Source organism: Mastomys coucha, unplaced genomic scaffold, assembly GCF_008632895.1.
Source record: "Mastomys coucha isolate ucsf_1 unplaced genomic scaffold, UCSF_Mcou_1 pScaffold15, whole genome shotgun sequence".
NCBI classification, from domain to species: Eukaryota; Metazoa; Chordata; class Mammalia; order Rodentia; family Muridae; genus Mastomys; species Mastomys coucha.
Genome location: NW_022196897.1, coordinates 116469338 through 116481375, shown reverse-complemented (window position 1 = coordinate 116481375; position 12038 = coordinate 116469338). Strand labels below are relative to the sequence as shown.

Sequence of the window (12038 nt, the reverse complement as noted above, 5' to 3'; positions counted from 1 at the left end):
ACACACACGATTTTAAAATTTAAAAAGAAAATTAAAAATTAAATGACATGATTTATAATCACACCAAAAAAGAAAAAAAAAAAGACAAATGCTTGGAGATATATAACACCCCAGCACAGAAAACTGTAAAATCTTATTGAGACAAATTAAGTTCTAAATAAAAAAAAAAAGTTGGGGCTGGAAATGTAGTTCAATGCCAGAAAGCCTGCCAAGCATGTAGAGGCCCTGGATTCTACCTTCAACACAAGGGGAGGAGGTATGTTCATAGTTTGGAAGACATCATAAAAGCTCCCAATTGTCTTCAAGCTGAATGACAGCTTAGGTATACTGTCCTAACCACATCTACAATATTCCTAAACCACACGTGGCCAAGATGTTTCTAAAATCTGCGTGAAAACACCATGAGACAAAAAAACCAAAGCAGACTTGATGAACAATAATAATAAAGAAGTAGCCGGAAGGATGGCTCAGCAGTTAAAAGTACTTGATTCATAATCATGAGAACCAAAGTTTTGATCCCAGCCCCACATAACAAGCCAGGCATGCCCACAAGCATCTGCAGCCTTAGTTCCAAAGGAGTCAGAAGTAGATCCTACCTCAAAGGAAGAGGCAGAGTGACAGAAGATACCTGGAGCCCTCTTCTGGCCTCCATGCATGTACACAGGGACTCATACTCACATACAAGCATGCACACACTCACACATCCATACATACATACAAGCATACATCTATGGGCTACATAATGCAATCCTGTCTCAAAAGTAAGTAATTGAGGGCTGGCTAGATGACTTGTCATGTAAAAACCCTTCCCTCCAAGCCTGACAATCTCAAGACCCATACAGTAGAAGGAGAAAAGGCAACTCTAGAAAGCTGTCCTCTGATCTCCAAACATACCCTCATGCATACATATTCACATACATTCACACAAATAAATAAATACCCCACAGCCTGTAATCCCAGATAATGGAAAAACTAAGGTAGGAAGATTGTGTAATTCAAGAACTAGAAAAGCATCCTAGACAACACAACAAGAATTCATCTAAAAATAATCAAAACTAAATAAAAAATGAAGTTCAAACTCTGAATTCTACACTCACCAATTATAATAAAGACAGCAAAACTACATACCCTGAGGTAAACCTAACAAATGTCATACAATTTTGAAAAAAAAAAAAAAGATACATTTATTGAAATAGATGAGGCCTAAATAAATGAACACATAAAATATCCTTGTGAAAGAGTTTTGTTTTGTTTTTTGAGACAAGGTTTCTCTGTGTAGCCCTGGCTGTCCTGGAACTCACACTGTAGACCAGGCTGGCCTCAAACTCAGAAATCCACCTGCTTCTGCCTGTGAAAAAAGAAGGAGGAGGAGGAGGAGGAGGAGGAGGAGGAGGAGACAACAACGACGATGACGAGGACAGGGTGTGGAAAGATGACTCCAGTATCTAAGAGTGCATCAGAGTTGGAGCAACCACAAAGGGTGGTTCACAACTGCTCTAACTCCAGATCCCTTACTTGCCTCTGGCCTCCATGGGTACCTGCATGTATATGCAAATACCCATACACTCTTGATTAAAATTAATAAAACTTGTCGGGCAATGGTGGCACACACCTTTTTTTTTTTAAGATTTGTATTTATTGTATTTATTTATTATATGTAAGTACACTGTAGCTGTCTTCAGACACACCAGAAGAGGGTATAATATCTCATTACGGATGGTTGTGAGCCACCATGTGGTTGCTGGGATTTGAACCCAGGGCCTTCAGAAGAACAGTCAGTGCTTTTAACTGCTGAGCCATCTCTCCAGCCCGGTGGAACACACCTTTAATCCCAGCACTTGGGAGGCAGAGGCAGGCAGATTTCTGAGTTCAAGAAGAAGAAAAAAAAAACTGTTTTGGTTGTAATACACCCAGACCCTCTGTATATTTACATTCATGCCTCTATACTGTAGTAAACAAAACTATCTGACTATCTTGGGAACCTTTGAGAGAAGTAACCTATGGTAATGTGTTATAGTATCAGGCACTGAGTAAACCTACTTGGCAAGCCCTCCCTCCCTATGAAACTGGACATAGCAAGAAGTTTCGATTTAGTTGACAAGATATCAAGTCTAAAGCTTAAGAAAAATAAAAACAGTAGTACCTCACAACCTCAGAAGGTAGGGCTTTGGGAGAGGCCTGACCCAGAGGTTCAGTAAGTCGGCTCTAAAGCACTGTTTCCTCTGCCATCCTCCCTCCTCTGGAATGTGCCCTGACTTGGGGTGATTCCTCTCCACACTGTTAGCTGCTTCATTTCTAAAGCTGGTCACTACAGAAAAGACAAAGCATCGCCTTCATAAACACCACAGAGGAAAAGTCTCCAGCAAGTCCTGAGATTCTCTTTGATTAGGCAGCTTAGGCCACATGCCAGTCTCCAAACAATCACAACCAAAAACTGGCAGCCTCAATGGTGGGTACCCTCAGTCAAGGACACACTCCGAAGCTGCAGGCTCTTAGGAAGGGGAAATAAAAGGTCACTGTCACCTTCCAGTCTCCTTTCCTTCCATCCACCTCCATTCTCCACCATTGGCGCACATAAGCACTGGCTTCTTCAACAATATCCATTAACTATTGTAGGTTGAACTCTGTCCTACAAAAATGTATGTTGAAGCCTTAACCCTGGTTACCTGTCAGTGTGATTTTTTGGCTCTTTGCAGATATAATCAGATTAGGAAAAGATCATGCATGTACATGTGATGTGATCCTGTGTCAGGGTACCATGTAAGAATGACTGATGGGGGCAGAGACTAAGCTTGCCACGGAATGACAAAGATTGTAATCCTCCAAAAGCCAAGACAAGAGCATGGAGCATATTCACTCCAGTCTTCAGAAGCAGGCATGCACTATTTTTACCTCATTTCAGATATGCAGCCTCTAGAACTAGGAGAGAATCCGTTGACAAGCCAGCAGTGTGTAGTGTAATAACACACTAGGAAATAAAGGCACTAAGTATGATAACCCATGCTTCGCCTATGCAAAAACTCTTGATTCCTTCTGATCTTTTGTTCTCAGGGAACCTAATCACACTCAAACTCATAGGTCTGCTCTAAGTCCTTTCCTCTCTGGTGACATAGCAAGTAGTTTCAATTTAAGAAGTTTCAATTTATTAGAGCCCCCAAAAGCTGGATCTTTCTAACACATACTAGTTCACCATCATATACTGTCTGCAGAATAATCATTCATAAGACAATCTATGAATTGAACAGGTTAATGGCTCCATTTAAAAGAAGGTAATGTCAGGAAAACCAGCTACTTTTATAAAGAACTAAAGATATACTAGGCATGGTAGTACACACCTTTAATCCCAGCACAATCTCTACGACCTTGAAGCCAACCTGATCTATACAGAGTTCCAGACCAGCCAGGGCTATACAATGGTACCCTGTTTCAAAAATAAAGGAATTTTTTTTTAAGTAACTGAAAATAAGATCTGGCATCCTCCTATAAGCCCAGTACTTGGGAGGAACAGGCAGGAGGACAAGCAGTTTAAGGCCATCCTAAGCTACATAAGAAGTTCAAAAACAGCCTGGAAAAGCCACTTAAAAATGGACTGCCTGGTGGTGCATGCCTTTAATTCCAGCACTTAGAGGAGGCAGAGGCAGGTGGATCTCTGAGTTTGAGGCCAACCTGGTCTACAGAGTGAGTTTCAGGCCAGCCAGTGCTACACAGAGAAACCCTGTCTTGAAAGAGAGAGAGAGAGAGAGAAAGGAAAAAATGGACTGGAGGTTTAACTTACTGATAAAAAGCTTGCCTAAGAAGGACAAGACCCGGAGTTCAGTCCCCAGCTTTTTTTTTTTGGGGGGGGGGGGATACAGAGAGGGAGTAAACACAAAATTTAGCAGAGACCAAAAACAAACAAACAAAAAAAAAACCTAAAACAAAACAAAAAAACCTACAAAGTAGAAAGGTTTGTCTATTTTTAAGAAAGGATATGCATAGAGATAAGCACCTACTGTTCAAGGCCATTCTTTAGATAAGATGAGTCTTACTTGTTTCTTTTGTGAGTTTTTATTCATTTATTGGTGAGAGAGGCACAAGCGTGTGCCACACTGCCTATGTGTAGAGATCAGAGAAGACCTTTCCAGCATTATTTTTATTTAAATATTTATATATATACATACACACACCTTTTTTTTTTTTTTTTTGGTTTTTCAAGACAGGGTTTCTCTGTCCTGGAACTCACTTTGTAGACCAGGCTGGCCTCGAACTCAGAAATCCGCCTGCCTCTGCCTCCCAAGTGCTGAGATTAAAGGCATGCACCACCACTGCCCAGCTGCATTATTATATTATTATATTATTCCCCTCCACTGTGTGGGTCCTATGGATAAAACTCACACTGTCAGGCTTGGCTACAAGTGGCTTTACTTCAAAAGAGGGTCTGTAAAAGAATTTTTCTGCCAGCCACAGAGGCTCTGTCTAGAATCCTAATAGTTGAGAAGCTGAGGCAAGAGGATCACAAGGAATTTAGGACTATCCTGGACTACAGAGTGAGACCCTGCAAAAAGAAAAAACTTTTGAGTATAACAATGGCACATTTTGCCGGGCAGTGGTGGTACATGCCTTTAATCATAGCACTTGGGAGGCAGAGGCAGACGGATCTCTGAGTTCGAGGCCAGCCTGGTCTACAGAGTGAGTTCCAGGACTGCCAGGGCTACACAGAGAAACTCTGTCTCAAAACAAACAAACAAACAAACAAACAAAAACAATGGCACATTTTCAAGAGATTCTATGATAACATGTAGGAGGACATTACAGGACTGAGAGACCAGTTACATAGGTTGCAGCACAGATAGGCTAGCAATAAGGTGAAGGTCCAGGTGCAAGTAAGACAGAGAGGAGGAGACTAATAAAACTTTAAACAGATACAAAGAGCAGCAAAAGAAAAAAAGTGAGAAAGGAAGAGCTATTTTCTTTTCAATGGGGATATGATATCGGCTTGATGTTGGGCTCAGCTCAGGAGGAGCTGACAACAAAACATCCCAATAAAGATGCCAGGAAATGACAGAAGATAGAGAGGTGCCGGAGAAACAGAAGACAAAAGATTGTGTGTGTGTGTGTGTGTGTGTGTGTGTGTGTGTGTGTGTGTGTGTGTGTTTGTGCGTGCATGCGTATCAGTCATCTGGGTAAAGATGACTTTCATTTGTCCCAAGAATTATATCATAGAAACGCTAAGCATGGTAACTCACACATGCAAATCTCAGCACCTGAGAGGCTGAGCTGAGGTATTACTGCAAGTTTGAGACCAGCCTAGTCTACATATCAAGCTGCATCAGACCAATCCGCAAATGGTAATATACAGAAAGTCTCAGCATCAGTTACTGTGGACTGTGCCCTAAGCTCTCTCCCAAACTCTGAAATAGCATACACACAAAAGACAAGAACACAAGCTGGGCTCCTGAACATAAATTTAGGGCTCCGGGTTAACAGCAAGAATCACCTCATAAGTGCCACAAAGAACCCTAACTTGTCATTCTCCTCAGACGGCAGCCAACGAGTCTAGAGACCCAGGTGTTTTTAGGCTGCCTTTTCTATTATAAAAATCTATTTTGCTTCCTTTGTTTTTCAAAGCATTTGCTGGAATCAAACAGTCCTTCCAATAGAATGTTTGCAAAAGTAACTGGACGCAGACAAAAATGAAAGGCCAAACAGTAACACAGACAGCAGGATTTCAGAATCACATAAGGCCTAAGTTCAAATTCCAACTTCACCCAAGTTCTGTGGCCTTGGACAAGTTATCCAATAAATCTGCAAGCTCTGTACTTAGGTTTTGCTCTGTGGTAATGCACACCTAGCATATAAAAGCCCTGAGTCCCATCCCCAGCATGGAGATAGGAAAAAACAAAACAACAAACAAACAAAAAACAAAACAAGAATACTTCAAGGTAGGTGAAGATGCTTGCCTCTTAACCTGGCAACTTGAATTTGACTTTCAGAACCCACCTGGAAAAAGAACCAACTCCATAATATTGTCTTCTGACCTATATACAGGCATGTCTGCCTATATATAAACATTCTGCACTCATACACAAGCAGCAACTTTCAAACTACCTCCCCACTTCAAACTCAGTTTACCTACCTATGAAGTGGGAACACTAAAAATTAAGGAGTAAAGGACTACACAGAGAAACCTTGTCTTGAAAAAATAAAATAAAATAAAAAGTTAAAAAAAAATAGAATTAAGGGGTAATTTCTAAAAGGCATTTGGTACAACACCTGAAAAAATAAAAGTGGAAAAATACTTGAAATGGAGGGAGATGCTGCTATGACTATCATCACTACTGTTAAAGCATACATTGCCAATAGTTGCTCTCTTCCCCAGAAAGTCTGCCTTAACAATGCAGGCAGTTTTACAGACCTTTCATCTTCCAAGCTTTGTACAGAAGTAACTTAAAGAATTAAATGTATGTTAACTTCACAAACATACTTCATATATTTAACCTTTAAATTAATAGAGGCATATTTACTCACCTAAGAAAAATTTTACCAGTAGTATCACAAACAGAAAATCATGATCACTGAATTATGAAGATTCATATAAAAATTAAAGTATATTACCTTAATAACCATTCAGCTATAGTTATTTTTATTTGAACTGATACTATTAACTTATTCTCTATAATCACATCATCTTTCACTTAGGAAAAAAAGTGATTTACTATACACATAAAATAATTCAAATTTTATACTCCATCCTGAGTTTCCTGAGGATAAAGTGCTATACCCCTGCCTAAATTAGGTATACAAAGAATCCAGTGATAGCGTTAGTAAAATCTAATGCTTCATTATCCTACTTTCCTTTCAAGTAACAAAAAAGACCTACAGTCTTCTAAAACACAGGACTTAGATAATAAATAAGTCTGAAAACCTGGGCCAGCAAGATAGTTTACTGGGTAAAAGCACTTGACACACAAGCCTGACAACTTGAGATCAAGTTCCAGAACCAAGTTATCCTGACCTCTGCATGCACGCATGCATGTGCAAAAAAACAGATGCCCTGACTTGATGCCATCTAAATCAAAATGGTAGGATTGGGAATGTAGCTCAATAGTAAAGTGTTGACCTAGCATGCATATGGCTCTCGATTCAAGTTTAAGCATATCACTGAAAACGAGAATTAAGCCAAAAAAAATGCCTCTTAGTTTAACTTGAAGAAGGAAGAGGGGGAAGAAAAAGAGATGATGATGATGAAGAAGGTAAAACCAGGATACATATCAATCCCTGCAATCAAAAGCAGCAACTCTTTACTCACTCTCAATGAAAAATTATTCAACTACAAGTTTTCACAAAAGACTCTCACTTGCTCCTTTTCATTAATTTTGGTTTTGGAGACAAGCTCAAGCAGCCCAAGTTACCCTTGAACTTATTATGTAGCTGAAGTGTGCGTGCTTCGGACTGTCCCTCCAGCCTCAGCTGCCCAGCAGCTGTGATTACAGGTGTGAGACAGACGTCCTGTCAGAAAATACATACATGCATTTTTAAAGTTCTTTTAGATTTATTGTATTTGTACTGTGCACTACACATTGCATAGCATCCATGGAGTAGAAGAAGCCATCAACCAGCACCCACAACCACTGAGCCAACTCTCAAGCCCTATTTTTTTATTTTTTTATTTTTTATTTTCTTTGAGATAGACTCATAAAGGTCCTCATAAAGGCCACAAACTTGCTATGTCACCCAAGGTTGACTTTGAATTCCTGACCTCCAAAGTTCTAAGATTATAGGTGTGTGCTACAACTCCTGGCCTTTTATTATTTTAACAATTCTAGAAGCCACTTACTATAATAGTATTGTCAGAGGCAGTCTTAATTGAGTCTTAATGAGCACAAGCTCAAAGGGAATGTCTGTGACAGTCACTTACATATGACAGTAGCTGAGGCACTATCAGGAGTGCCAGTTCTGTTTAAAAAGGCTCTTCTCTGAACTATTCATATAGACACTCAGATCTCTTTCTCTCCCTGGCAAGCCCTCTTACAGGTAGATAACCTCAACCAACATGTGCCAGGTACATACCTTGAAAACACCCCAAACTCTGGTATAAATCTAAGCTTATCTCAGCCTAGTCCTACCTATGTCCCTGTGTCTTGTAAATATTGGCTTCCAATCGCCCAAAGAGCTAGCTAGCTTTTTCCCCTCACTATCACACTCTCCCTTCCAAGAACAAACCAAGCTGAAAGAAAGATCTAACCATTTTATCTCTATACTACCACACAATATCTACCTCATCTCCACCAACAGCAGTGGTGTCTGGCTCTGACCTACACCAGCAGTCTCTATCAACTGTCCATAACTTCTCATACCCGTAGCCCAGATTTTCAGAATTTGAAGGTCCCTCCATCAATCCCCTTGTCTGGGAAGCATCTACAGTCAGCTAACCTTTAAGGCTATTCCCTTTCTGGTTCTAGTCTCTAAGTCTGTAATTTCATGAAAATAGAGTGACCTGTTGCATCCCATTGCTCTTTGGTGAAAGGTCAAATTCTAAATCCACTTCCTACCTCTATCTGGCATAGCACTGTACTGGCCTCTCTCTGCTACAATCACTGGATCTCCCCTCTAACCTGTCTTGATCTCACTTATCCTCATCCTGGCCCTTCAACACCTGCCCTTAGGAATATCTCAACAGAAGGATGAATCTTAGTCTCTAAAACGAGCTGGCTTCCTTCTACTGTTGCTCTTCACCTCCACAGTCATGCAAAATTACAATATATTGATTACTGGATTTAAAATTAAATAATTTTAAAGAATTATTTATTTTAGGGGGTTGGAGGGGGCGGCACATGCCTTTAATCCCAGCACTTGGGAGGCAAAGGCAAGCTGATCTCTGTGAGTTTGAGGCCAGCCTAGTCTACAGAGTAAGTTCCAGGGCAGCCAAGGGATAAGGAATGAGCAGGATAATTCAGATAGTAGTAAATGCTAATAACAAAATACTACACAGAGAAACCCTGTCTCAAAAAATTAAAAGTATTTATTTTTATTTCGTGTGTGAGTGTTTTGTCTGCATGTGTGCCTGGTGCCTGAAGTCAGAAGAAGGTGGGAGATCCCCTGGAACTAGAGTTACAAATGATCATGAGCCACCATGTAGGTGCTGGGAACCTAACCGGAGTCCTCTGCAAGAGCAACAACTGCTCTTAACCACTGAGCCATCTCTCCAGCTCCATTATGATATTTTTTTACTCCCAAACGAAGAAATAAGTTCTACAAAAACAAAATTATATACGACTTGTTTACCACTGTATCTCGAAGCCTAAAACTACAACATCCTAAACTATAAGACCAACCCACAAAATACTGGTGCTGAGGTTTACATGGTAAAACTTAAGAGCTCATCTTGTCACTGATCTCTGTCCCTAGAAGATCTGACAGAGATCTACTACTTTAACATTCCAAACTTCTCCCTCACAACTTTCTTCTACGGGGCAAAACTCCATCTTCTGGACTCCACTACTATGTCTGCATCTTTTTTTTTTCCATCTGGAATAATTCTCCCCAACTTCACACTTGCAAATCTTACTTAACCTCACATGCTCAAATTCAATGCTCCTCTTCCTTCTCCAAGTCTTCTCTGCTTACTCCTAGCTAGTCACACACTCTCTGCCCCTTCATTTCCACAGGTTCTCCTATGCTGGGTTCAGGCCACAGATCAAATGACACTCAAATGAGTGGCTCCTAATGTCACCAGCTTATCAGAATCCTGTAAGACCGACCACCTGTTTGCATTTTGTTTTTAGCATTTACTACTATCTGAAATTATCCTGCTCATTCCTTTTGCCTAGTTATTTGTTGACTGCCTGTCGTCCCTCACTAGAACATAAGATCAATTGGAGCAAGAATACTATATGTCATGTTCATATCCCCTCACTTTCCCACGTCAGATAGGGAACGCAGTCAACAAATATCTGCCCAAGATATGGATGACTCTGTAGTTCTTATAACTTGGGATTCTGTGTACAAAAACTTCCCCTTGCTGTGTTCCTAACTTCTTGTGGACCACACCAACCTCTGGCTGATTGATCTGAGTGTATTATCCAAAAATTCTCACCCAACGGAAGCAAATAATAGATAAATGCTAATTAATAAGTGATCTCTCCAAGAGGTTCTGCCCCAAACCAAACCAACTGCATGTGGTGGAGAATCCAGGGCTAATAGGAATCTCCTCTCTAGACAACCCTCTTCCAACATGCCAACAGTGAGGATCCAAAAACTAGTTTCTTCACTTTCCTTGGAACAACAATCAATGGTACTTTTATCCCTAAAATCTTACAACCCAACCTTCTATTTTGACCCAACATGTCACTTCCTCAGCTGTGCTTCTTCCAGACACTCACGTCTCCAATCGCTTGGGCTGAAGACGTAGTGCTGAAGAAGGTAATGCTGAAGAACCGGCCCACTCACCTTTTTCTTAATACCTCGTTTATCCTAAAGAATCCCGTTTTTCGAGGTCGGCTTTTATACTCTTCAGGACCCAATTCTAACTCACAGCAACAAATGCCTCCCGAGTGTTCCCGTTCCTTCTTAACCTTCCACCACAGGTAGACCCCAAATGAACACCCCTCCCAGGAGGCAAGCGACCATCAAACACAGTGGGGCAAGCCCTACCCTTGCGATTTCAAGCCCCTCACCTGCCTTGGGCCTGGAACGCCAGGCTGGGCCTGCACTCCCCACCCGCACTCACCTGAAGCGGCCCCCGCAGTGCTGGCATTGCTCGCCCACCCAGCCCGTGGGGCAGACGCACTGGCCGGTGCCAGGGTTGCAGCGGCCGCCGTTGACACACGGCCGGTCACATTCCTTGGCCTCTGCTGCGGCCGAGCCTGATACCGCCGCCGCCACCGCAGCGGCCTCGGCCTCCCGGGGCAGCGGCAGCAGCAGTAGCGAAAAGAGCAGCGGCAGCAGCGGCGGCGGGGGCAGCGCCCGCGACAGCACCCGCGGGAGACACAGCCGAGCGCGCGGCCCCGGCCTCCAGGCCCCTGTCGCGGCGCGGGGTCGGTGCTGCCTGCTCTTCCTGCCCGCGGGCGCTGCCGTCGCCGTCGTGCTCCCCCTCAGCCGCGCCTCAGTCGCCGCCGCCGCCGCCACCGCCACCATCTTCCTGGGGCTGAGCCGGCGCCCAGCGAACACATACACACCCCGCACGCCGGCTCCCCTTCGCCTGGCCGTGCTAGGCGGGGCCGGGCTACGGTGGCCCGGCGGGTCCATACACAAGGCGGGGCTCGGGCTGTGCGGCGGGCGGGGGCGGGGCTGGCATGCGCGGGGGCGGGGCCAGGCCGTGGTCTTCCGGTTTGCCCAGCGGGTAGATGGAACCGCTCAAAGCCAGGGTCGTAACGCAGATGAGCATCACCTAGTCTACCGAGGCTCTTTGCTTTCCACACTGCGCCACGACGAGGTACCCAGTACCTCCTTACAGTGGCTACCTGGCTCTGCTAGACAAGTTGACTGTGGTAAGTGTTACCCTTTGGACGTCTCCTCCCCATCATCAGTTTGTATCCCCCAACTCCATTTTGGTAAGAACCCGAGCCGAAAAGGCTGCCTAATGATGTGGTGTGATGCTATCTGAGACCTGAAGTAGTACTTACTGCGTTCGAGTTTCTAAACGAGGGATAACAAAATGGCACGTGTGTTAAGCACCTGCATATGAATAAATGTGTAACAGACTGAATGCACACACAGCCAGGCTTTCCTTGATAGCAGATTGAAACAGTGGCAGACCAGGTCTGTGTGAACCTTAAATTCTGCAGGAGAAGTTTGGCATTATCTTGTACCCCACGATCTCTCCATATTCTCTGAAGAAGGAACAGCCCAGAATTACCTGGAGCACTTCTTGCTAACTAACGCCAGTGCCTCTCCTTCTGCTCCCAATGATGCGTGCTTCCCAATAGCATAACCTTGGATGGGCCTCTACCCTGGAATATACCTTGGACCTTGACTCCATTAAACCAACAGAAGAATGTGGTAAAGAGATAATGTGTCAGTTCCAGCTCTGATCTTAATTTTTTGTTTCTTTTGTTGCT

General features: G+C 43.0%; 1 protein-coding gene across 2 annotated transcripts in view; it reads right to left on the bottom strand.

Moving 5' to 3' along the window:
- Atrn (attractin) overlaps positions 1-11213 on the bottom strand; it is a 114924-nt gene extending 103711 nt beyond the window's left edge. Inside the window, exon 1 of one of the 2 annotated variants that reach the window (XM_031371927.1) lies at positions 10709-11213. In XM_031371927.1, coding sequence (XP_031227787.1) covers positions 10709-11115 — 407 coding nt within the window. In that variant the 5' untranslated portion in view covers positions 11116-11213. The remainder of the gene's footprint in view (positions 1-10708) is intronic. The other variant, XM_031371928.1, reaches the window with a different exon arrangement.
- Positions 11214-12038: the final 825 nt, after the last annotated feature.